Source organism: Onychostoma macrolepis, chromosome 01 (assembly GCF_012432095.1).
Source record: "Onychostoma macrolepis isolate SWU-2019 chromosome 01, ASM1243209v1, whole genome shotgun sequence".
NCBI lineage: Eukaryota > Metazoa > Chordata > Actinopteri > Cypriniformes > Cyprinidae > Onychostoma > Onychostoma macrolepis.
Genome location: NC_081155.1, coordinates 34336896 through 34361919, shown reverse-complemented (window position 1 = coordinate 34361919; position 25024 = coordinate 34336896). Strand labels below are relative to the sequence as shown.

At 37.5% G+C, this 25024-nt stretch overlaps 3 protein-coding genes across 11 annotated transcripts in view; all 3 read left to right on the top strand.

Moving 5' to 3' along the window:
* Positions 1-10602, top strand: part of fat1a (FAT atypical cadherin 1a) — an 86373-nt gene extending 75771 nt beyond the window's left edge. For 3 of the 9 annotated variants that reach the window (XM_058767222.1, XM_058767377.1, XM_058767158.1), the window contains 8 exons: positions 369-825; positions 924-1077; positions 2000-2110; positions 2704-3350; positions 3465-3602; positions 6851-6910; positions 7360-7395; positions 8930-10602. In XM_058767222.1, the coding sequence (XP_058623205.1) occupies positions 369-825; positions 924-1077; positions 2000-2110; positions 2704-3350; positions 3465-3602; positions 6851-6910; positions 7360-7395; positions 8930-9606 (2280 nt within the window). In that variant the 3' untranslated portion in view covers positions 9607-10602. The other 6 variants (XM_058767533.1, XM_058767458.1, XR_009269409.1 and 3 more) reach the window with 5 other exon arrangements.
* Positions 10603-15128: 4526 nt separating this feature from the next.
* LOC131546928 (putative uncharacterized protein DDB_G0290521) lies at positions 15129-16903 on the top strand. Its single transcript, XM_058787069.1, has 3 exons — positions 15129-16359; positions 16525-16641; positions 16808-16903. Exons 1-3 carry the CDS (start codon positions 15574-15576, stop codon positions 16877-16879), a joined length of 975 nt encoding a protein of 324 aa, XP_058643052.1. The 5' UTR covers positions 15129-15573; the 3' UTR covers positions 16880-16903.
* Positions 16904-18449: 1546 nt separating this feature from the next.
* casp3a (caspase 3, apoptosis-related cysteine peptidase a) lies at positions 18450-24970 on the top strand. Its single transcript, XM_058771776.1, has 7 exons — positions 18450-18622; positions 19221-19429; positions 20197-20339; positions 21076-21204; positions 21778-21953; positions 22097-22205; positions 23197-24970. Exons 2-7 carry the CDS (start codon positions 19386-19388, stop codon positions 23424-23426), a joined length of 831 nt encoding a protein of 276 aa, XP_058627759.1. The 5' UTR covers positions 18450-18622; positions 19221-19385; the 3' UTR covers positions 23427-24970.
* The last annotated feature ends 54 nt before the right edge of the window (positions 24971-25024 follow it).

The following is a 25024-nucleotide window of genomic DNA, read 5'->3' as shown; positions in this document are numbered from 1 at the left end:
TGCCTGTGATGCCCAAAATGTGCAAATATAGCATCTCCAAAAACAGTGCATGTGCTTTAAATGACCTTGGTTGTCTATTTAGGTGACTTAATAGGTTTGGAGAGACCCTCCTTTATATATTTATGCATACAAAATACAACTTAATGGACAGGTTTGCGTGAGCTGATATTTTATTTTGCTTTAATATTTTTATTTTATTTTATAAATATAAATATAAAATATTCTTGTATAAATTACAATTTAAAATATGTTGTCTGTCAATTGGCTAAATGTGGATTTGAGATACTAAATATTTGAATTGACCCCACTTTTTTGCCATTTTTATATAGGGGCAGCATGAAAGACAAAACTATATGTGTGTGTTTCAGATTGTGAACGGCCGTCTGCAGTACAAGTTTGACTGCGGCAGTGGTCCTGGTGTGGTGTCCGTGCACAGTACCCAGGTCAGTGACGGACAGTGGCACACTGTCTCTCTTGAGGTAGATGGCAACTACGCTAGACTGGTTCTAGATCAGGTCCACGCCGCATCTGGCAAAGCTCCGGGAACTCTCCGCACCCTCAACCTGGACACCAGCATGTACTTCGGGGGTCATGCACGGCCAACATCCGGCTCAGGAAGACTTGTGGTAAATGGACTGCGGGGTTGTCTCGAGGGGATCGTGTTTAATGGGAGGGAGCTGCCATTATCTCAGGTTCGAGGAGTTCACTCAGTCCTGGAGGAGCTGGTCGAGGCGGCTCCCGGATGCAGCCTGGCTCCTCCACTCCAGGGCTGCTCCAGTAACCCCTGTACCAATGGAGGCACATGTTCATCACTGCCTAACGGAGGTATGTGTGGCCATTTTTGGTTTGATTTTGATTGGAGTCATTGCAGTTCAATCAGATATAGGACTGACTATTATGCTGTGTTCTGTTGTGTGTTGTAGGGTATTTCTGTAAGTGCACTGCTGCGTTCATGGGCACTCACTGTGAAGTCACTATCAGCCCCTGTGCCTCTAATCCCTGCCTCTATGGAGGCACTTGTATCCCACGAGGAGGAGACTTCTACTGCCAATGCAGAGGACAATACTCGGGCCAACGGTGAGCTCACATGCACTTGTGACTACAGAAATGATTCTGAAACTGAGCAATACGTTCATTGTACCTGCAATCAAATGATGTGACGTCTCGGTCGTTTTTAGCATAAAAAAAAAACTTTAGCATTGTAGGTGCAAATTCATTGCATTATCTATAGACATGCTTCAAGTTTGACCAGAAAACTTTTCTTATTTTAAAAAAGGTGTTCAGGTACTTTGAACATTAATATTTAATCTTGTTTGATAACTTAAACTTTGATCTTTCTGGACATGTACTATCTTTGTTTAAAACTAACAATTTTGATAGTTTGTGCAATGACAATCATACATTTTTTAAGAGTGGCTTAAGTGCCCAGGTATTTTTGGCACAACTGTACACTGTCTGAATACAGAAATATTCAATAATCTCCATTATATGACACTGTTATATATGTCTACTTTTCATTTTAAATGTTAAATCTCTGATTTGTTCCTAATACTTTTAATTAAAATTAAAGTGTCTTTGACCTCATAGCATTAAAGTATTTTTAAAGTTTGATATTTCATTAAATTAGTTCTTTTTCCATTTTAATGTCATTTTGTATACTCCATGTGTAAGCAAATAAAAGTAAGCTCTGTCAATATTTTCATAAATTAAACTTCATTAATATGCATGGTGTAACTCAAACTAAAGAAAAATACTTCAGAAATCCATGCGGCATTCGCAGTAATTCCTATTAAATTGGAAATTTAATCAGAAGCTTTGGGAGGCGATGTGATTGATAATCAGATTTAATTCAGTAAGACAGAATCAATTTTCTCTTTGAGAAATTTCTAATGCAATTATAAACTATCCAAACACAGTACTTCCTATTTAAAGTTTATCTAAAGTTGTGCATGTGTGAAGTTTCTGAATGACATTTTGGCTCTTTGTAATTTTCTACCAGGTGTCAGCTGGGTCCATACTGCACAGATAACCCGTGTAAGAACAGCGGCAAGTGCATTGATAGCCTGGATGGTCCTGTGTGTGAGTGTGAGCTGGGTTTCCAAGGAGACAGGTACATCTTTTGATCTAATGAACCTGTGAGACTTGACTGAATAAGTCAAACATATATTAAATGGGTATAATGAAAAGTTTCTTTATGAGATGCTACTTCTCTTGAGATGATATCCAGATGAGACTTTTTAAATGAAAGAAATTAATTCAACTTTCTATTCAGCAAGGATGCATTAAATTGATTAAAAGTGACAGATTTCCATTTTAATAAATGCTGTTCTATTGAGCTTTCTATTCATTGAAGAATCCTTAAAAAAAAGTATCATGGTTTCCACAATAAAAAAATCTTATTAGTATTAGCATATTAGAGTGATTTCTGAACTTTCATGGGATAATGACTGTTAAAAATTCAACTTTGGCATTACAGGTATAACTTACATTTTAAAATATATTCAAATAGAAAACTGTTATTTAAAAATTGTTATAATACTTCATAATATTCCCGTTTTTACTGTATTTTTCATCAAATAAATAAAGCATTAGAGACTTCTTTCAGAAACACTACAAAAAATTTACTAACTTCAAACTGTTTGAAAGTGTAGGCTGCATATGCGGCTGTATTTACAGTGCACGCATGTGTTTATGTGTGTTTAGGTGCCTCAGTGATGTAGATGAGTGTCTGAAGAACCCTTGTGGCAATGGTGGTCACTGCCAGAACACATACGGCTCCTTCAACTGTAACTGCTCTGCGGGCTACAGTGGGCGGCATTGTGAACTCCGTTCTGAAATCCGCAACGAATTTGTCTCCACCTCTTGGAACATCGGCCTGGAGGAAGTAATCGGAATCGTTGTCTTCGTTGCCAGCATCTTCCTTCTCGTCCTTCTCTTCGTCGTGGTTCGCAAGCGCATTTGCCGGCGCTCAAAGTCCAAATCTGACGATGACGACAAGCTTGGCGTAGGCACAGGAGCCTCGCATGCCTTCCTCCATCGTCCGTACTTTGACTCCAAACTCAACAAGAACATCTACTCCGACATCCCGCCGCAGGTCCCTGTACGGCCCATCTCCTATACTCCCAGCATTCCAAGCGACTCCCGCAACAATCTGGACCGCAACTCGTTTGAGGGCTCAGCCATACCGGAGCACCCAGAATTCAGCACATTCAACCCCGATTCGGTGCACGGACACAGGAAGACGGTGGCTGTCTGTAGTGTAGCACCTAACCTGCCTCCTCCTCCACCCTCCAACTCTGTGTCTGACAGTGACTCCATACAGAAGCCCAGCTGGGATTACGACTACGATGGTATGTACAGAAACCCATCCGGAATCTAAATGTCATGCTTGTGACTTGCAAGACAATCTATTGAATGGGCTCCGAAAGTGAGTGAAAGTTTGTGTGACTGTTTCCTTCTCACAGCTAAAGTAGTGGACTTGGAGCCGTGTCTAAGTAAGAAACCGGTAGAGGACAGCGCCTGTCATCCTTACAACACCAGAGGTAGCATGTCTGAGGTCCACTCTCTCAGCTCCTTCCAGTCCGAGTCATGTGACGACAATGGTATGTATGGAACAGAATGTATTTGCTTTTACTTACCTTACAGATGACGGATAGATCATAACCTGCCAGTTAAACTGCAGAATATAAGTGAAATACTTCTGTGACATGTTCTTTTGACTTTTTTTCAGATATCAGAATGATTTAATTCAAGTTTATTTCAAGTTATTTATACTGTATGCTTCTCTGTAAACAAGATAAAAAAGGCTATGTTTGGAATGGAAACACCTAGGGCCAGTTGTACTAAACAACGCAAATTAGAGCAGTCGCAAATAAAGAATAAAGAAATAAAGAAGCCATGGCATTTTGAGGCCAAAAAATGCTAGAAGTTGCAAAAAGTTTTGATAGACCTGGTATTGCGTGACTCCTTGAGGGTTCCAAGTCGTTGTTTATTTCCTGAAGCAAATTAAAAATAACGGCTTGGCAAACAATCTTTTCGTGTTCTTCTTGCATTCCAAATAAATTACGTGTGGAAAAAAATCCTCTCCCTTCTACCACACACTCGCTCATCTCTGCGGTGCCTCCTCCTAGCAGCAAATTGCAGCCATTTTAATCGCAAAATAGTTTAAGACATGCTTTTTGGGGCGTTAAACAATGGCGCAAATACCAGTAATTTGACGAGCGCAAACATTAGTAAAATGCGTTGCGTGATTAATTTGAATACTCTCCTCCCATAAATTTTGCGTCTGAAAGGGAAACTCCTACAAATGCATATTCAATAAGGTCAGGCGCAAAAATAACTGTGTCCATGCCTTTTCAGCGCTAATTCTTCACTGCACATCTTTAGACAGTACAATTTTAACGCCAAAAGACGGTTTGCACTGACGCAAGCTCTTAGTAAAACTGGCCCCTAGTGTACTTTATACTGTGATACATACTAACAGTATACAACAAATGCTGCGTGTTAATTTAAACAAAAAATTGTGTGCAGAAACATTAAAAAACATTACATTATCCACACCTGCAGACTCCTAATTCAAAAATATATTTATTTTTATTTAATATAACTATATACAATAGCTGACTGAAATGTGAAGCTTACCATTTTATGAAAATGTTTGGTTTTGTCATACCTTATTCTTACAAGGATAACATAGACATTACATTTGTCTTTTTCCACCAGTCCTGTGCCGCACACTATGATATAACTTACTCAAGCTTGACTGATGTTTAGTTATCATCTCATAAATAAACCCATATCTGGTATTATTTCCGTTCATTCAACATTCTACTACATACTACTGCACAGTACATACATAGTGTAGAAACTTCACTAGTATTCTATTCCAAACATAATCTAAATCTCTTGCATGCTCTTTTAGTTGACAGACCCCTATACTTTTTTTTTGTTTTGGAACATCTGCTAACCCTGTCTGTCTTTATTTTACTGATGTAACCGAGTGTAAAGGGTGATATGTTTTTGGGTCATGTGTTATGTCGTTTCTCTCTCTTTTCCTTATCGCTGCACTGGGGCTTCAGCTCCCATTTGGATCAAATCTCACCACAGACACCGAGCAAGGTTTTAAATAGAGGCCTGCTCGTAAGTGAACACTCGCCCACGGTGGAAGGAAGCGATCACTAAAGGCCCTGCGAAATTCTCAATGCATAAAAAGAAGAAAGCTTGTCTTCCCTCTAAGCCCCCTCATCTTTTTCTTTTGCCATTGCCGAGAGCAACTTTTCATGAGTTTTTCATCATTTCAAGGCAACATCTGAGAATGACCTATATAGTATCTTTATTAGTTCTCTGTGTGAAATTCATATTTTGGATCTTTTCTCTTCTTTTTTTTCCCTTCCTTTCTTTGTGTCTCTTAATGAAGCCAATGGATGGTTGAAGACACCAACTCAGAGTGTAAAAGCAGGGTATGAAAAGTACACATGATGGGTCTCCAGCACACACAACACAACGTTTCTGTTGATCCTGATTACTGTATCTGAAGGCCTTTTCACATGACTTATGACAGAACTGTGTGGAACAAACTGTCAAGCTATAGCATATCCATGCACTATTTTGCGGTCAGATCAAACCATGTAACAGTACCTCAAGCACAATTTTCAGCTTTTTATTGGCTGATCAAAGCAGCAAATGATAGTTGTGTTGAGAAATGTATTAAAACTAGGGATGGGTCAGGATGCCAGGATGTTTTATTTTAGTATTATTTATATTTATATTATTTATTAATATTTTGAATTAGCTTTGTTTTTGCCATATTTAATCTACATATTCCTATTTGGCATTATTTAATTTCAGTTTTAGTTCTTATTTCAGTAGGTTTTTGATCTAACTATATTTAACTATATTTTTATTTCAGTTCAGCTTAATTTTTAATTACAAAAAAACAATTTATAGTTTTAGTTAGTAGTACTGCAGGATGGTTATCTAGCAAGTATATATTTTTGTTGTTGTTGTTTAATTCAAACGAAAACTATATCACCAATATAACCATTAAAAAAGACAATAACTTTTCTCAAATTCTGTTGTTGCACTCCAATCAATACTGAACCGCTGAATACTGAACCAATCAATCAACCGCTGAACAATCGTGTCTGAACCTGCTAGATGATTTTTCAAATGTCATTTGACCTGACATGAGTCATGTGAATGGGACTGCAGTCATCTAACCATTGACTCTTGACCCTCATTTGACCTTTTCAACCCCTGAACTTGACCTAACAACTCCCCCACTGAATCTCTGATAAACACTAATGCATTATATTGAATGGATTATTCATATTTCCTTATAGCCATGTACCCGTATATTCCTCTAAATCGTAAACCCTGCTTCTTTCATTTTGCTCCATCTGCTGGTTTTGGTTCGGGGCCAGAGAGTGTCTTTGTTCTCTTTTATCTTTGAGAATTTTCCTGATCCTTCCTTTCATCACTCTGTTAATGTGTGTAATCATGAGCACAACATCAGCCGTCACTCCCACTGTCCTTCACCAGAGCTCAACCCAGACGTGTGCCTTACCAACACAACCGAATCCCTCTGCCATTAACCCATCCCTTAGATCACACCCTCGGCAGAAGCCAAAATCCCATAAATCCAGTTAGTATCTGTTGTTCTGACAGTGTCAGTCAATCAGTTCAAATCCATCAGTTTTGTCAGATGTCAGAATGCAATGTCTCATCGTGAGAAATGCTTTCGTCTCTGTTTCTTCTCTCCCTTGCAATCTTGCCTTCCAGTGTTTCTTTCCTGTCATGTTTACTTCTGAAAAATTAATGTTAGATTTCTCTTATCTGCCCTTTTTACAAGCCTCCCTAGTGACAGTAATCCACCTTGTCAGCTCTGTTGTTGACTCGGTGGAGAAAGAAGGTAGTATTTTGCTGCTTCAATGCTGATTATTGGGTATCTGTCGTTAGTGTTTGGTGGGTGATTATCAGGTCTCCAAAATGCCATTTTCTTCACCTAAATTACATCTACAAAGACAAAGAAATTAAAAATTTAAAAAAGACTTACATATTTAAAAAATTTCAAACAAATGCCTCATTAGCCAATCAGGCGCCTCAATTGATTTCAGTGGCACATGATTGTTCAGCTAAATTGAGGTGGAAAATTGCAATCTTACCAAGACTGATTTCACCTTCGCACCATGTTTCTGTGCAAGCAAATGGCATGAAGATCGTCTCATACCTTCATGGTTCCTACATTTGTATCCACCTTGTCCTGCACTCTTTTTTTCCACAGTGTTTTTCGATCTCGTAGTATTTGACATTTTCTCTTTCTCTCTTTTCTCTGCAATTCTGTTTGCCTTTTATCTAAAGAGTCTTTCTCGGCTCATGAACACAAGAACCCAAGAGGTGATTTATTTTTATTTTGTACAATTTGCCTGAAGCCTTTCGATTCGATTTTTTTTTTCTCTTATTTTGTCTTGGTTACGCCCTTCAATATAACAAAACTCTGCATGTCCACAAAAACTGTGACAAAAATAGTGTCAAATTAACTCTCCTTTTCAAATCAACTCACTAATTTTTGTTTTTAGAAATGAAAGGGGTTTGTGCAATTTTTGTCACAGCTTCATGTCATAAAAAAGTTTGTGTGTGTGCGCGTGTGTGAGAGTGTTTCCAGTCTAACTTGGTGCCGTCTCCCAAAAATTCCCTCAAAATCCATAATAACCAGAAAACACGCTCCCTAATAATATAATGTGGACAAATGGATCTTTAAAAAGTATTGACTAACTGTCATATTGTCAAGGTTGTTTTGTAAATCAAAGAGTTAAATGTACATGCGTGGTGTGTATATTTGTGTGCACTCCAGTAATATTTGTGCTGTGCTGAATGATCTGCATTGTGTTGGTGTGATACTGACGTTGCATGCTGTTGGTTTTAATTGACTTGGCTGGTATTAACTGAGTGGTTTAAAGTCAATTCAACTTCTATTCACAGAATAAATTGCAATTATTACTGTTTAATATAGAAACAAGTGCATACTTTTCTAAATAAAAACATCTTTATGATATAACTTAACATTAGTGTAATAAAAGTTATGGTAGAAGCGTTAAAAGAAGGAATTGTTGGATAGCATCGTTTTACTAATTTCCTGCTCAACTTCTGTTTTTTAATACTACTTTAACTCATTCCCCGCCAAACACGAAATTTTCCGGGTTTCCGTGTTTTCGCTATTATACACTAGGGGGGCGCTATTACGCATCTCCTGAATGAGTTTAGAATCACTCGATCAAAAACACGGATAAGGAAGACGCAGAAACGAGCGGTCTCATATGTAAGCATGTGCATATGAAAAATAATGCGATCATCAACAATAAACAGCATATGAATGGAAATTACCTAATGTTACCGAGTGAAATGTCAATCCAGGAAGGACAGGTAAAGGACTGTGCAAGCTTTAGGAGTGCTGATGGAAGTGATCTTCTGCATCTTTGCTTTGATAAGAGTACAGAATATGATCCAGATGTAGTATTTTATGAAAATGCAATTTTCTCAGCTTTTTGTTCAAAATGTTGCTTTTTTTATGAAACCTACCTATATTCAAATATTTATTAAAAAAAGAATGCTTGAAGCTAGAATAAAACGAATTTTGTTGTTGAAAAGTAGAGGGCTTTTTCTTTATTTTGATGTTTTGCATGTTTAGATATTCATACAACAAAATATTCTAGGGGCCATGAAATTTTTGTCAAAATCCTCTAAAATGCTGGCAGGGAAAGAGTTAATATTAAGTAAAATAGGTTATGAATGCCATTTTCAAAACTAAAATTGACCTCTCTGAAGTTGAATTGACCCCAGCCATTGTTTCAGTGTGTAACCTAATCTAATCATAATATTTTTTTTCGTATTGTGGCACTATGATATTTATTATTATTTTTTTGTCCGACAGGCTATCATTGGGACACATCTGACTGGATGCCGAGTGTTCAACTTCCTGGAATCCAGGAGTTTCCTCAGTATGAGGTAGTGGAGGCCCCACCCACCCTTTACAGTGACCCTGCCCTGCTGGACACGGACTACTATCCCGGCGGATACGACATCGAAAGCGACTTCCCTCCCCCACCCGACGACTTTCCTTCCCACGATGACCTGCCCCCTCCTCCGCCTGTTCCGGAGTACAGAGAGCGCTACGACACATTGCAGCCCACCACGCGAGTGTTAAACAGCGCCCCCTCTAGTCCCGGAGGCTCCGGAATACGCCAGCGCCCGCCCTTACCCCAACTCTACAGCCTCACCCAATTCCTTCCCCACCACCATTACTCATCAGACCCCGAACCCCAGACCAACCCCACCAGCACCATCACGTCATCCTCCACCGGAGGATACCGGCGCGGAGGATTCCCGCTGGGCTACGGCTGTGACTTCGATCCCCCTGCTGCCGATAACATGTCGCTGTCGCTGTACACGTCCACAGCGTCCTGCTCGGACATGTCCGCCTGCTGCGAGGAGTCAGAAGTGATGATGAGCGATTACGAGAGCGGTGGAGAGGAGGAGGGAGCGCAGTTTCAGAGGCTCATCATACCGCCGCTGGACTCTCAACATCAGCAGCAGCATACTGAAGTCTGACACTGGATCCAGAATATCAAAAGTGCCTAAATGAAACCCTGCTACAGGAGACTTGACTGTGTGTTCAAACCATAACCACACCACATACACGGTACACAAATGTAGTCTTACACTTAACGTAAATGCCAAACATCCAAACGCACACGTTGTATACATCTGTATCTCACTCGAGAGAGGTTTTGAAAAGACTTGTTTAAACATGAGTTCTCTTCGCTAGCTCTTGTGGGCTGTTATTAATATTATTATTATTTAACAGTATTGGGGAGAACATTAGACTTGGCTGTGCCATTAAATAATACGTTGATCATCATGCACCAGATCATGCTGAGATGTACAATTTACACAGAAAACATAACTGATATATTGTCATGGATATTGGGAGAAAAGCATAATTTCAAGCATCAAGGTTATATCTGTATTTGTATAGATATAACCATGCAAACTGATTTTTTTAATACAAATCCTCATTCATTTGTAATGTAAATTTTAATGTACAGTTTTGATTTCAAGGTTTTACTAGGTTTTTGTAGATATGTTTTGCTTTTTTTTCCAAAAAAGAAAGACAGGAAAAAGTAGTGTACCAACTCAAATGGTGTGTCATTATCAGCCTTACTGTATGTTCATTCACAAGCAAAGAAAAAAGCATAAGAGAATCTTTAAAAAAAAATAATAATAATAAAATGTTGAGGTTGTGAATGTGTGATCGTCACAACACGTTAATTTCTGAAAGGACGTCTGCATATTCTTGTGATGTGTTATGTTTTCTTTTTTTTTTATTTGTTGTTTGTAAATTGTGACTTTGGAACATCTTTATTTTTTGACCATGAAAATGGGACCCAATATATTTATAGTGCGAGATTATTCACAGACATGTGACTTTTTCAGGGTCTGCGTGTGTGTGTGTGAGCAATGCTATGGTCTTGTTTTATGATTTTTATTAAATACTGCCACTAGCTTAACTGCTTTACTACTGGCAATAAATTATTCTCTAAAATGGGTGTTTGTCTTGCATGCATTTATTTACTTTTTATACTTGAAATACTTCACATTTTTAAAGGGAGATCAATGCTTGAATGTGTTGATCTGTGATTAGAGCATGCTGTGTTGATAGCAATTTAGATGCATTATTCTTGTCAGCAACTGTGACAGCAACAACAAGGGAAACAAACATCTTTAGGGACCCTCAGTTAAAGTGCATTTAATTTTCTTTGGATTTTAACAGCTCCATTATGGCATGAAAGTAATTAAATAATAGCTGTTTAAAGGGGTCATATAATGCCATTTTTGTACAAGCTAATATGATTCTTTAGGGTCTAAATTGAAAGTTTGTAATATACTTTAATTAAAAATTCTCATTAGTATTGTAAGAAAACACTAATTTTACCTGCTCAAACAGCTCTGTTTTGAGCACACGGTTTTAGTGCGTGTGTTTTTAAATGCTAATGAGCTTTGCTTATGCATTTGCAGGATGTAAACAGTATTTTGCAGGTATTGTGTTACCATTAATTTTCATGCAGTTATAACTGTTTTTTATTTATTTACATTTTTACATTACTTCTTAACAGACACCGTTATAAACCATCTACAAAAGTAAGCTTAGTGTAGTGTCATAATGTTAACTTTAATATCTGCGTACACAGTTTGTAATAACACAATAACCATAACGTTTTGTTCATTATAAACGTGGGATTATTAAGTATATTGAGAACGTCGTAAATAGAAAACATGCATGTACCCTGAATGTAAACATTAGCCACATACATCGTGAAGCGTGCTAGCGATTTGCAAAGATTAATATAAAGGTTAATTAAACGTTACACTCACTTCTTCTGGAGGTTCAGCAGGAACACGAATAGTTGGTACCGATTCTTTTTTCAGGAGCAGCTTTTTAGCAAAACCAGCTTTATACTGACCTTCATTTATAAAGCAGTCTGGTGAAAAATGATTCGCAAACATGAAAACATTGACGTTGCTCGTGGGGAATATTCCCTTCAAAAGCAAAACTCAGCCACTGTGTCTTCAGCGGTTCGGACTTAGGAACATCAAAATGACTGCTGTGTTCATTATTGCACCCGAGAACAGAACACCACAATCGCTTAGACGCCATTCTGCTCATAGACAGCTCCAGCGTATATCAACAATGACGCGCGGACTATGATTGACAGCTCGCTCACGAGCAAGGGCGGGTCTGTGTTGAAACACTGCTGTCAATCAACCATCGTGGGAGGGGCGTCCGACCGGCTTGATTTGAGACAGGGTAAAACAAATAAGGAGATTAAAAAAAAAACACTGGATGGATTTTTATCATTTTATGATGGTTGTGTACAGGCACTGCTAACACACATTTCAGTACAATCAACTTGTAAAAGTGCATGTACCATTATATGACCCCTTTAATGTTTTTGAAAGGCATTTCTTATGCTCACCAAGGCTGCATTAATTTGATCAAAATACTTTAAAAACATATATAATCTTACAAATGATTTCCATTTCAAATAAATTCTTGTCTTTGCAGAAAACAGAAAAATATTAAACAGCAAAAACCTTTTCCAGCTTTTATAGTAATAATAACCATTATTTAGAATGATTTTTAACAAACCAGAGCAGAACCATTGCAACACCAACCAACACACAATGCTTCAATAGTAGTGTGTTTTCCTAAATGATTCAAGGACTATTCATAAAGTCACTTGCTTCGTTCCTAAATAAATACTTTTTTAAAGAATTGGTAGACTGATTCAAATAACTTGCGTGTAAAGATGGTCACTTGTCGCCACCTACTGGCATAATGTTTTCCAACACTTTAAATAATGAATGAATGAGCACAGATCAAAGCTTTTGAATAAACACCTGATCTGAAGTTGTTCTGAAACAATTGCATGCAAATTCTCATTTACTGATTTTATTTATAATGCTTTTATTATAGGAGTTCAAACATTTCATTAAAAGTCTGAAATGTGCATTGTTTTGGGGCTAGAACTACATTCTGACAAACTGGTCTTTTTTTTTTTTTTTTTTTTTTGTGTGTATATGATATCTAGCCTACTGCTTGTTTTGATATACACTTTTTCCTGTTTGAAATAATCTCAGGGGCTAAAACTATAGTGAATTGCAACCCCAATCTTTAACTTTTATTTATTTGACAAAAGTACAAAGAAAAGATTTCCAAAGTTTTCACTGACCAACGTAAATGTATTTTGTAAATATTAACAAATTTTGTTTTTGACGGCTGCAACACATTCAAAAAAAGTTGGGACAGAGGCTAAATAAAAGTGAAAAGGTTATAGAATATCCACGTTAAACTGTTTTGAAACAGTTCACAGTAAGCAAGTGAATTGGTCGAGGTATCATGTTTGGGTATAAAAGGAGCATCTCAGTCTTTGCAAGCAAAGCTGTATCATGGCCAAATTTCACGAGAGAAGTGTCAAACAAATCAAAAATCACATTTCGCAATGCAAAATGGCAAAGAATTTAGGTCTTTCACCAAGTACCATACATAATATTGTGAAAAGATTCAGGGAATCTAGAGAAATCATAGTACATGTAGGGCAAAGGCAGAACACCTCAGTTGAATGTGCTTGACCTTTGAGCCCTCAGATGGCATTACATAAGAAACCGTCATGCTGCGGTGTTAAATATAGCCACATGGGCTCAGGAGTACTTCAGAAAATCACTGTCGTTTATCACAGTCTGCTGCTGAATGAAGAAATGGAACTTGAATGGTTATTATATGGTTATTAGTTCAAGACAATGCCAGCTCTTATTCTGCTGCATGTGCATGTGCTGCAACAGCGTGGTTTCGTAGAGACAGAGTGAATGTGCTAGACTGGCCTACCTGCAGTCTAGATCTGTCTCCAATTGAAAATATATGACCAGTCATGAAAAGGAGAATCAAACAACGACTATCACAGACTGCTGAGCTTCTGAAGTCTTGTATCAAGTGAGACTGGACAAAAAATTTGCTTGCAAAACTTTAACAATTAGTATCCTCAATTCCCAAACAATGAAACATTGTAATTAAAAGGAAGGTGGATGTGACACAGTGTTAAACATGCCTCTGTCCCAACTTTTTTGGAGTGTGTTGCTGCCATCAGTGGGATGATGGCTATAGCCCCATCAAAAACTTGCTTAGCCTTTTATTTTTACTTTCTCTTTCTCTATAGTGAATTGACTGACCTTCACCGTCTGTGCGCGTTGCTTGCTTGAGTTGCTTGACCCCTCCCCCATATTGCCAATTGTTTATAGGCTACATATTTTTTAGATTTTTAATGTTTATTTTTGTACATGTACATGATAATAGTTTTATGAATTATCGGCAATATCTATTGTAAATGGTTATAATTTACCATGTTTTCCTAACCGTTGGAAAATGTGTATTTTTCTATATTTCTACAGTTTTAATCGAATAAAACAGTGCAGGACACACATTCCATGGCCATATTTCATCGTGATACAAGTTTTAAAAGATGCAGTTCTAAGCCATTATGTCACAAATGAATTTAGAACGTTCGGTGAGTATTAATTTGCGTGCACACGAGACTGGATCTTGTTGGGAGTCGGCGAGTGATTGTGAGTATGCTCTTCACTTAGGGTTTGGGGATGTTTCTGTTCTGTTATATATATATATATTGTATTTACTGTTTAAGCAATTTGAAGTTATTGTCTCTGTGTCTGTATTTAGACAAATTCGTGGCTGACTGTGAGGAAATTTCAGGAAGGCTGATACATGATTCACTAATTAATTATTATGATTTTTATAATGCTCACGCATTATAAAATGATATTCTTCTATATCTTAAAATACTTTTGATAATTGTTAAGGCGTGATAATCCCTCCGATCAGTGTAGTCAAGGCCGTTACCGATATCCTTTAACTGTTTAATGTTAACTGTGCTCTAGTCTTACTTTAGTATTTTTGCAAATAAAAGTAGTCTATAATAATTCCAATAATAAACTAAAAAGAAACTAAATAGATTAGACTAGACAACCGCATATATGAAGTAAAAGGTTTTTATTTTTTATTTTATTCTTTTTTTTTTATGTAGCTATTTTCACATTAGCTTAATTAATTACACATTAGTACTTAACCTCTAGGCATTGGCGTTATGCACATTACATTTATATTTTATAGTTATGCATTTGTCAGACAATATTTTATCCAAAGCCACATGGAATTCAAGGTAGCCTATACATTTTATTAGTTCATGCATTCCCTGGGAATCAAATCCATGAAATCAGCATTGTTAGCCCTTATAACTGTTAGCCTACTGTTTGAGCTACAAGAATGCATGTATGGTTTAATATGTAAATTGATTACAATTTATCAACTTAATATGAACTTAATATGAATTTTGTATCATTTGAATAATATGAATTTTAAAACACTAAAGCATCCAACTTCTGGGCTTACACAGCTATTCTCTTTCTTCCACAGTGTTTCACAAACAGTTAATTGTTGCACATAAACAGCCTTTCAGAGATTTTTTTTTCTGGATAACCTGTCTTACCACCACCAAAGACACTTATATCCACCATACTGAGCATGTCAGCCATGCACTACAGTCCCATTAATAAGCATGATGAGCTCATCACGGCCCTACTGGCAGGGCGGTGGTGGGCAATAATGGAGGTGGAAGATCTTTTGTGCTCATCATCTAAGAAGAAAGAGTGTGGGGACCTCACTTCAGGCCAGTGGTGGGGAATAGTGGAGGCCCCGCAAGGAGCACCTGTTACTCCTCAGTACCAACAGGGAGAGCTTGTGCCTGCCAGGTCCCCTGAGGAAGACCAAGAGGAAGTGCCTATGCCAGGCTCATTCCCTGAAGCGGCACTTGTCCTCACCTTGGGCCAAGAGGAAGCACTAGTGCCTATCTTGTCCCCTGAGGAAGCACTGGTGGCAGATGGGTCCCCACAGGGAGCACCTGTGCCTGCCAGGCACCAACTGAAGGAAAACTGAAAATCCCCCAAAACATGAGACTTTATCTAACGAGGGATACACCCTTGCCACTAAGGCCCCCAAAGGGACCACCACCAAGGCCTGCCATGACTCCGAAAGGAGCACCAGTCCCTGCCTCATCCCCTGGAGAAGCACCTGTTCCCACCAGGTCCCCAGAGGAAGCCCCAGTGCCTGTCTCAGCCCAAGTGGACGCGCCAGTGCCTATAGAAACACCAGTGGCCTCCTCGCCTCAAAAGGAAGAATCTGTTTCCACCTCATCCCTTGAGGAAGCATTCATGGCAGATGGGTCCCCACAGGGAGCACCTGTGCCTGCCACACACCGACTTAGGAGAAAAGTTAAAGTCTTCGAAAATATAAGACTTTTTCTAAAAAGGGATGTCATTTTGACACCCTTGCCCCTAAGGCCCCCAAAGGGACCACCACCAAGACCTGCTAAGACTCCAAAAGGAGCATCAGTGCCTGCCTCATCTGCTAGGAAAGTACCTGTGCTCTCCTTGTCCCCAAAGAAAGGGCCTGTGCCCACCTCGTCTCAAACGAAAGCACCAGTGCCTGCCTCATCCCAAGAGGAAGCATCAGTGTCCACTGCAGCTGCTGAGGAAGTGCTTGTCCCTGCCTGGTCCCCAGAGAAAGCACTGGTGCTTGCCTCGTCCCAAGAGGGAGCACTTGTGACCACTGCATCCTCAAAGGAAGCACCTATGCCTGGCATGTACCTCAAGAGATCACCAGGACTCTCTGTGTCTCTACAGGGAGCAACCAAGTCCACTCTGAAGAGACCGTGCCCATGGAGCACTGGAGATTCTGTAAGTTCCTCCTGTCTTTCATTTTTACTTTTCAGATACGTTAAATAAATAAATAACATCTCTATCTATTTCAAATCTTTGTATTATTTTTGATTAGAAGTGATGTTTAGAATTTATCTCTCATTACACCAGCCCATTACATGACGATGTCTGTTCTTTCAACAGGAAAATGCAGATGTGGTTCAGCCACCTCCGCACAAAAAGTGTCCAAGTGTCCAAAGAGCCTCTCCAAGTTTCCAGCACACCCTGAAGAGGTCATGCCCTTGGAGCACTGAAACATCTGTAGGTCACTTCTATCTCTCATTTCTACTTTTCAGATTTATAAAAAATATATATAATATATTTATTTAAAATCCTTTAATGATATGAAGTGATCTTTAGATCTTGTCTAAGGAACTCTTATTAAACCTGCCTGTGCATTACATTATGACGTCTGTTCCTTCAACAGGACAGTGAAGATGTGATCCAGCTGCCTTTGCAAAAGAAACAACGTGTGGGAAAAGGACCCCAGGATGCCTAAAGATACTATAAAATGAACGAGGGAACAACATCTTGTATATATGAACAAATAAAATGTAAAGTAATACAACAATACACATGAATGAACTGTGGTGTTATATAAATATTTATAGCTATATAAATATATATTAAAATATCAATAAAAACTTGATATTTTATGTCAAAATAGTAAACTTAAACGTAACTAATCTTATGTTGAAGCCTAAACCACATTTTAATATTTAATTTAAAGGGGTCCTATTATGCTTTTTCACTTTTTGAATGTTAGTCAGTGTGTGTATGTTTGGGCATAAAAATATCCACAAAGTTACAAATCTCAAAGTCCACTCCAAAGGGAGACATTTCGTTTTTAAAAAATCCCTTTTCAAGAACTACAGCGAACGGCTCGTTTGGACTACAGAAAGAAGTGAAGAACAGGTTACTATATTACATATGACTTGACTATGACAAAAAAAGCGCATAAAAAGGTTAACCCTCATGTTGTATTCTGGTCATTTTTGACCCAGACTGTATTTTCTTAATCCCACAATCACACTCTTTCTTCTACACAGTTTCAAAGTCGAAACCTGGTGCGGGTGTTTTTATATCACTATTTCTGAAGGAAACCAACTGTCTTCAGAAAATGTTGGATGTCATTTTCATTTCGTCTGCTTTGTGTAAAGCGTTACCGGGGAAACCTCGCTCTCTACCGCTCCAACAGTGCCTCCTGCTGGCAGAGAATTAATTTGCATATATATGCTGCTAAAAATAGTGTGAGACTATAAATAAATTCAACTGTATAACAGTTTCACTGCAATTCATGCTATAATGTTAGAATTAAAGAACAATAAACATAATACATATTACCCTTGCACTTATCTGTACATAGTAAATTTTTCAAGCTGTTGTTGACATCCTATCTAAAACATGATTTAGCCAAAAAATAATAAGTTACCACTTTAATATGTCTTGCAATATCCGTGCGTGCAAAGGTTCTGCGCGTTTCTCAATATGGCAATATTGACAAACTTGCTGGTTTGGCAAGGGGCGGGGCAGTACTGAAACAGCGTCTAAGCTTTTCGCCAATCACAGAGGCACTGGGACCGCTAACCAATCACAACACATTTCGTTTTTCGGAAGGCGGGCCTTCATCAAACCCAGAACTAATCGAGCCGTTTGTGCCAGGCTGGCGAGAGAAGTATTATAATAATGTAAATTATGTGAAAAATAATGCGTTTTTCGAACCACCAAGCATGAGAGCATGTTCTAGTACATGCACACCCCCAAAACAAAATCAAGACTTTGTAAAAGAGCATAATATGACCCCTTTAATGAAAACATGCAAAACGATTTTACACGAAAAAAAAAGTTTTTCATGTAAAATGGTTGTTTAGCACATACACTGAAAAAGGCCTGAGTGGGTAACTGAGCAGGGGTCTCCTTTATAAAACTCTCCGTAGATTTCATCCTAAAAGTGTAACGTTACGTAGGCACAAAAGCTCGATTTTGTGTACCCAACGTTGAGAAATGAGGCCCCAGCCAGGCTCTTACCTCAAAGGCTCCTGTTCATGTATAAGAAGCCATCTCTCCAGCAGAGGGCGATATTGTAGCGCAATAGACAAGGGCAATCTAGTTGCACCAATCTCATAGCAACTACACTGATAACCATAGCCTGAGCACACTTCCTGGATGTTGAAGTAACCGCTTTGTCGTCGGAATCCTGTACATGACAAGCTTCCAGTAACAGGATATTTTCAAGTATTTGGTAAGCATCGACTTTATTGTTTGCAAACATTTAGGTTTTAAGTGTTGTGTTTTGTCAGTCTTCACTTGTCCGTTTGAACATTCATAAGCAGACAAAGAAACGCCATGCACACGGATGCATAGCTTTAATATTTTTACAGATATTAAATAGACACGCTGCATTGCAATAAACACTTTGATTCACTTGTGCACTAGAGTAGTTCATTTTAAATGATTAATTGGGAGTTTTCAAATGTATTATGTTTATCCTGCATTAGCAGGGCACGTGGAACTTGACCTTTATTACAATGGCTGTAACCTCCAGACCTCACCTAGAGTAGAGCGCGTTGCTTGTTTGGAACAGAATAAGTTAAATAGAAAGACAGCTCACGAGGTTTTGGCACACAGCCATTATATGAATTATCTACAGCTGTAAGGGGCCTTGCTGGTTTTCACTTTGCTCATTGATATACAGCAGACGCTGCATTTATGAAGTACACTATACCCAAGTTTTTTTTTTTTTTTCTTCTTCTTCTTTTTTTTCTTTGTTGTTGTTACACAGCTGTTAAAGGGTGGTTGTGACGTCGAAATGCGTTGTGTGTTTTTCTCCTCCCGTGTAGCTTCTCATTGGCTGGTCGAGCGAGTCGACAACAACAAAATCATCCATCCGGCGTGCGGGCGCGGTTATCGTTCTGCCGTTATAACGTGCTATACGTCTCCAGTTACACTTCAACAGCGGAGACGATTTTATTATCTTAAAGAGAGTGATCGTTAAACGTTTGGAGATGAACGGAGACTGCGTGGACGCGAGACGCCAGGACACAACAGAGTAAGATGAGCTTGACGACTGTTGCTATGCAGCTTTCAGAATTCATTGACAGTTCCAAACAAAAACAGTATTGTATTCACTATCACTTGCTTTTCTTTTTGTTACCATGTTGTTTATATATGTAAACTGACTCGTTCCTGCTTTTTAAAAAAATTTTTTATAGCATTTAGGCTTAATAACGTGAATTTAACGTTTATTATTTGTATTAACATATGTGACCCTGGACCACAAAACCAGTCATAAGGTTTTTTTTTTTTTTTAATTATACATAATCTGAAAGCTGAATAAATAAGCTTTCCATTGATGTATGGTTTGTTATACAACAATTTGAAAATGTGGAATGAAAGAGGGTGCAAAAAAAAAAAATCTAAATATTGATCAAATTGCCTTTAAAGTTGTCCAAATGAAGTCCTTAGCAATGCATATTACTAGTCAAAAATTAAGTTTTGATATATTTACGGTAAGAAATTTACAAAATATCTTCATCTTTACTTAATATCCTAATGATTTCTGGCATAAAATAAAAATCTATAATTTTGACCCATACAATGTATTGTTGGCTATTTCTACAAATATACCCGTGCTTTTTAAGACTGGTTTTGTGGACCAGGGTCACATAGTATATTTAGTCCATAAACATTACAGTCCAAAATTAGTAAAATACAAATTAAAGGAAAGAGCAGGTCCACACAAATAGGAGTGCCTCTTATATTAGTCTCTCATATTAAATAGAGTTTAATATTTCTGCATGTAATCTGTTTGTCCAGTGCTGGTAAGGATGGGGCGTCAGGAGCACAGGCCATCCAGGTTGATGCTAAGGCTCAGTCACATGACTTCAGATACAGTCTGAAGTACCCCAGCATTGGCCACTGCATCATCATCAATAACAAGAACTTTGATCGCAGTACAGGTAACACTTGTTTTGTGCTGTTGAAGGTGTTGTTTTTGTGAAAGTTGTCAGTTCGAATGCTCATCAAACTCAGATGATTGTTTAGATGCATTTACCTTGTGAACAGAATGGTGAACAGAATAGACTCTAAGGCAGGGACGTACCAATATCAAAATTCTTGCTGATACAGATGAAGGTGATTATTTTTATCATGGCCTATAATTATTAAATGGTCAGTATTAAATATTGACGATTGAATCCAATATTTGTTAATAGTAGCCTATAGCATGAGAAATTCATAAACAATTTTTTAGTAGGATAGTCATTTTTGACTGGGAGCACCAGAAGTGTAACAACGATAGGAAGTACAAAAATTATCAAACATATTTTGTATTTACACCCTGTGTGAGCAAAGTAAGTTTTAGACAATGCAATAACATTATCTAGCATTTGTGGGATGAAGAAAATACAGTCTGGGTCAAAAATGACCAGAACACAACATGAGGGTTAAACAAATAAAATAAATATTAATAAACGCTACAGGTGAAGTTAAGTAACATAACATTATAATTGGAAGTATGAAAGACAGATATTAATATTGGGTTCTGCTATATCAATCTATCTGTCTGTCTATCTATAATCGATATGTTATGAAAATATCATGTAGTATTGTGCATATTTGTCATGTTAACCTTTTTATGCGCTTTTTTTGTCACAGTCATATGTAATATAGTAACCCGTTCTTCACTTCTTTCAGGCATGAACCAACGGAATGGTACTGATGTAGATGCAGGAAATGCAATGAATGTGTTTCGGAAGCTAGGATACACTGTGAAAGTCTACAATGATCAGACAGTTGCACAGATTGTGCAGGTTTTATCAGCAGGTATGGTGCATTCATATAAATTCTTATATTCTTACTCTTAGCACTTTGTCTCAATATCAGTAGATGAATCTTAAAATCCCAAGAATGCCTGTTGTTGAGATCAGGTCATTAAGTAAGAGATAATACACGGCTAGCTGTGCATTTAACGATTTGAATGCATGACGTGGAGGCCAAGAACCACCCGACATGAAGCCCATTAAAATCATGGTCATTTATACCATTTATAAATATATATATTTATATAAATTATACCATGGTCATTATCCAGCATTGACAAGTTAAAGCTGTTAATGATATTTTCAGCTCAATATTTGACTGGAAAGGTAAAAACGACAGTTATTTTGTCAGTTATAGCTTGTTAGCTCTAGCATTCTGCCCGCTTCAAATCAGACTCAGTTTAAACAGTGCAGTAAGAATTATTAAAATAAAAATAGGCCTGTTGGTGTTATAACTGAAATATTACCAAATTACACTGAATCAGTTGGCTGTACCCAGGTGTTATGGTAATTGATAATTATACTTTGTGTTTTGAACAATTGTAAGTATACATGGCTGTTTGTTGTTCTATCACAGTGGCCCGTGACGACCACAGCCGCTGTGCTTCGTTAGTGTGTGTAATGCTCAGTCATGGAGATGAGGGAGTGTTTTACGGCATTGATACTTCTGTGGAGCTCAAGTCCTTAACTAGCCTTTTCAGAGGAGACCGCTGCCCATCACTAGTGGGAAAGCCTAAACTTTTCTTCGTACAGGTACGTCCAGAATTTCTGCTGTACTCTTATGTGTGTGCATTAATATGAGTGTTTTTTTTTTTTATCTGGGTTGATGTTTATAATGAGCTGGCTTGGAGTGCTTGTTTCCACTCTTGAGATTTACTCTGGCTATGTTTATTTAGGCTTGTAGAGGTACAGAACTGGATCCTGGTGTGGAGACTGACAGCTCAGATAATTCTATGAGGATTCCTGTGGAGGCAGACTTCCTCTATGCGTTCTCTACTGCACCAGGTACAGACACACAAACCACACAAATGCTTCCTGTGAATATCAGATAAAATATTCGCAAAAAGAGTCGGCAAGATATTTTTTTAAAGCAGTTAATACTTTTATTCAGCAAGGAAGGACACATTAAATTCATCAAAAGCAATAGTAAAGACAATTATAATGTTAAAACATTTCTTTTTCAAATAAAAGCTGCTCTGTTGAACTTTGTATTAATCAAAGAATCTGGAAAAAATGTATCACAGTTTCCACTAGGGGTGTGCAATAATATCGTAATTGTTGTTTTAATTGTTGTTAAAACATTTTTATGCATTTGTAACTGCAGGTTAAAAGCATTAATGTTCTGCATTAAACAGTGGGTGAATACATATAAATGATACTTCAGACGCAGCTTCTGTGTTTCCTCTGCATTGCAAAGATTAATTTTGTTGATACCGATTTAATTTGCTTGGTAACAGCCCACATTATTCTTATTATTCTAATTCACTGATTAAATGCAAGAATTTCACTCAAAAGATAATGGACACTTTTAGAAAAATGGCTTTCTAAAGGTAAAAGTGCCCATAAAATGCTTCTTGGACCAAATCAGCATGTTAGAATGATTTCCAAAGGATCATATGACACTGAAAACTGGAGTAATGACTGGACTAAATTCAGCTTTGCCATCACAGAAATAAATTGCATTTTAAAATATCGGTTGACATAGAAAACAGTCATTTAAAATTGTAATAATAGTTCACAATATTATTGTTTTTAATTAAAGTGTTCTTGTGTATAATTGTGGCTACTGATAGTATTTCTTATTTTTTAGGGCTGTCAATGAATTTTTAATTTTAATAAAAATTAATTGCATGATGTGCTGTTTAATTAATCAATTAAGTAGCCATATATATATATATATATAGAGAGAGTATTTACTGAGAAAATTCTAATGAAGATCATTCTAATAATTTACAAGTCAAGTCTTTTTCCTAATGAGGTTTCTTTCCTCTGTCAGGTTACTACTCCTGGAGAAACACCATGACTGGCTCTTGGTTCATTCAGTCCCTTTGTGAAATGATGGCAAAGTATGGCAAAGAACTAGAGCTCATGCAGATCATGACCAGGGTCAACCATAAAGTGGCACTCGAATTTGAGTCAACCTCCAACCAGCCTGGCTTTGACGCAAAGAAACAAATCCCCTGCATTGTCTCGATGCTCACCAAAGAGATGTACTTCACTGCTTGAAGGGACAAGAGAACTATTAGAGCTTCCCCAGCTTTTCTGTAAACACCACAGGTATAGGATATAGATTTAGGGTTGAGTTTAAGACCCTTTTTTCACAGAAGCATTAGCTGGGCATGCTCAGTTTGGGATTTCTCTGTCTCCGGACTGGTGTTGTGGTTCTTATTGACATTTAAAATACTGTATGTGAAAGCAGTTGCATACCATTTTTTTCTCTGGTTTTCTAATAATCACCAGTGACAATAACAGGTTGGGATTTTTAAAATTACAGTAATCAGGGACTTTAATAGGCTATTGCACTAGTTTGACTGTTGAAATGTGAATCGTAGTTGGGCATTTAATTGGTGAGATCATCTTTATTGAAGCAAAGCCAGTGTGCTAATTTAACGTAAAAAGCAAAGAACAACAATCAGTACTATTCCCAAGTGCCTGTCACTGAACCATGTGAACAGATTTTGGTGCAACTTCTAAAATGCCATGTACAGGTTTCCATTAGGACGCAATAAAGCATTGTTTACTGTATCGGTGACATCTAGTCCATTCCTACAGAAAAAAAAAAAAAAAAAACCTTTGACATCCATTGAAGCCTAGGGGGGTAAACAACCAAAAACACTTTTTGTGGTAACACACCAGTACTACCATAGTAGTTAAATTATATTTAATCTGGACTGCTCTTTAATTAGTCTCTTCAGGATGAATATGAATAGCATGGTAGCATTAATCACCTGAAAAAAAATCACATAGAATACTTTCAGTTGAGATCATGCATGCATTGTGTGTGTGAGATGTTCCTAGAAAAAAACAATGTTCATGTTTACTGTACAATCATGTTTACTATACATATGTGCTTTTTTGTATGTATTTAAACAGCTCTGTAGTGCGTTGGATGATAATGCATATTTTACTGGGATTCTGAGAGTAGGTGTTTCATTAGGAGTATTGAGTATGTATTTAAAGACATTTTAAAATATGCTTTATTAATCAGCTGATGATTGGAGACTATATAAATGTATTTCCAGAGGTCAGTTGCATCTATAATGGGTGTTTGTTGGTTCCTATTACCATCTTTAATATTTAGGCAGGTTGGGAAAATTATTCTGTTCCCTGTCTATAAAGTGAGTAGGACACTGTCAGCCAGTGAGACTAGTTTCTTTAATTTCAAGATGGGCGTTTGTAATTAGAAAGTTTGTTCAGGTGTATCAATATAGCCGTAGGCACAGGTAAGAGTGAGTGACAACAGAAACCAGGAGTGGAGTTTCTCAGCCATTTATACAACCATATGCCTCATTGACTTTTGCGTTTCATTCTTTCATATATAAGAAAACCTTATATATGATATATTAAATAAGTAGTTCTTCATGGTAAACATTATATTGTAATGATGGAATCTTATATATAATGGCACAATAAAAATATTGAGCAACAAAGTTGCTTTTTTTATACAGCAACTTTGTGCCACAACAGTCACATTTTCTTTTGAATTGTGGAGTATTAATGTCTTTTGTGGTTTTATTTTATTAATATCGCTATTCTAATATCAGTCCCACTGTCTGGCCTTTCTGTCAAATATAAACCATAAATACTGCAATTCCTGTATGTAA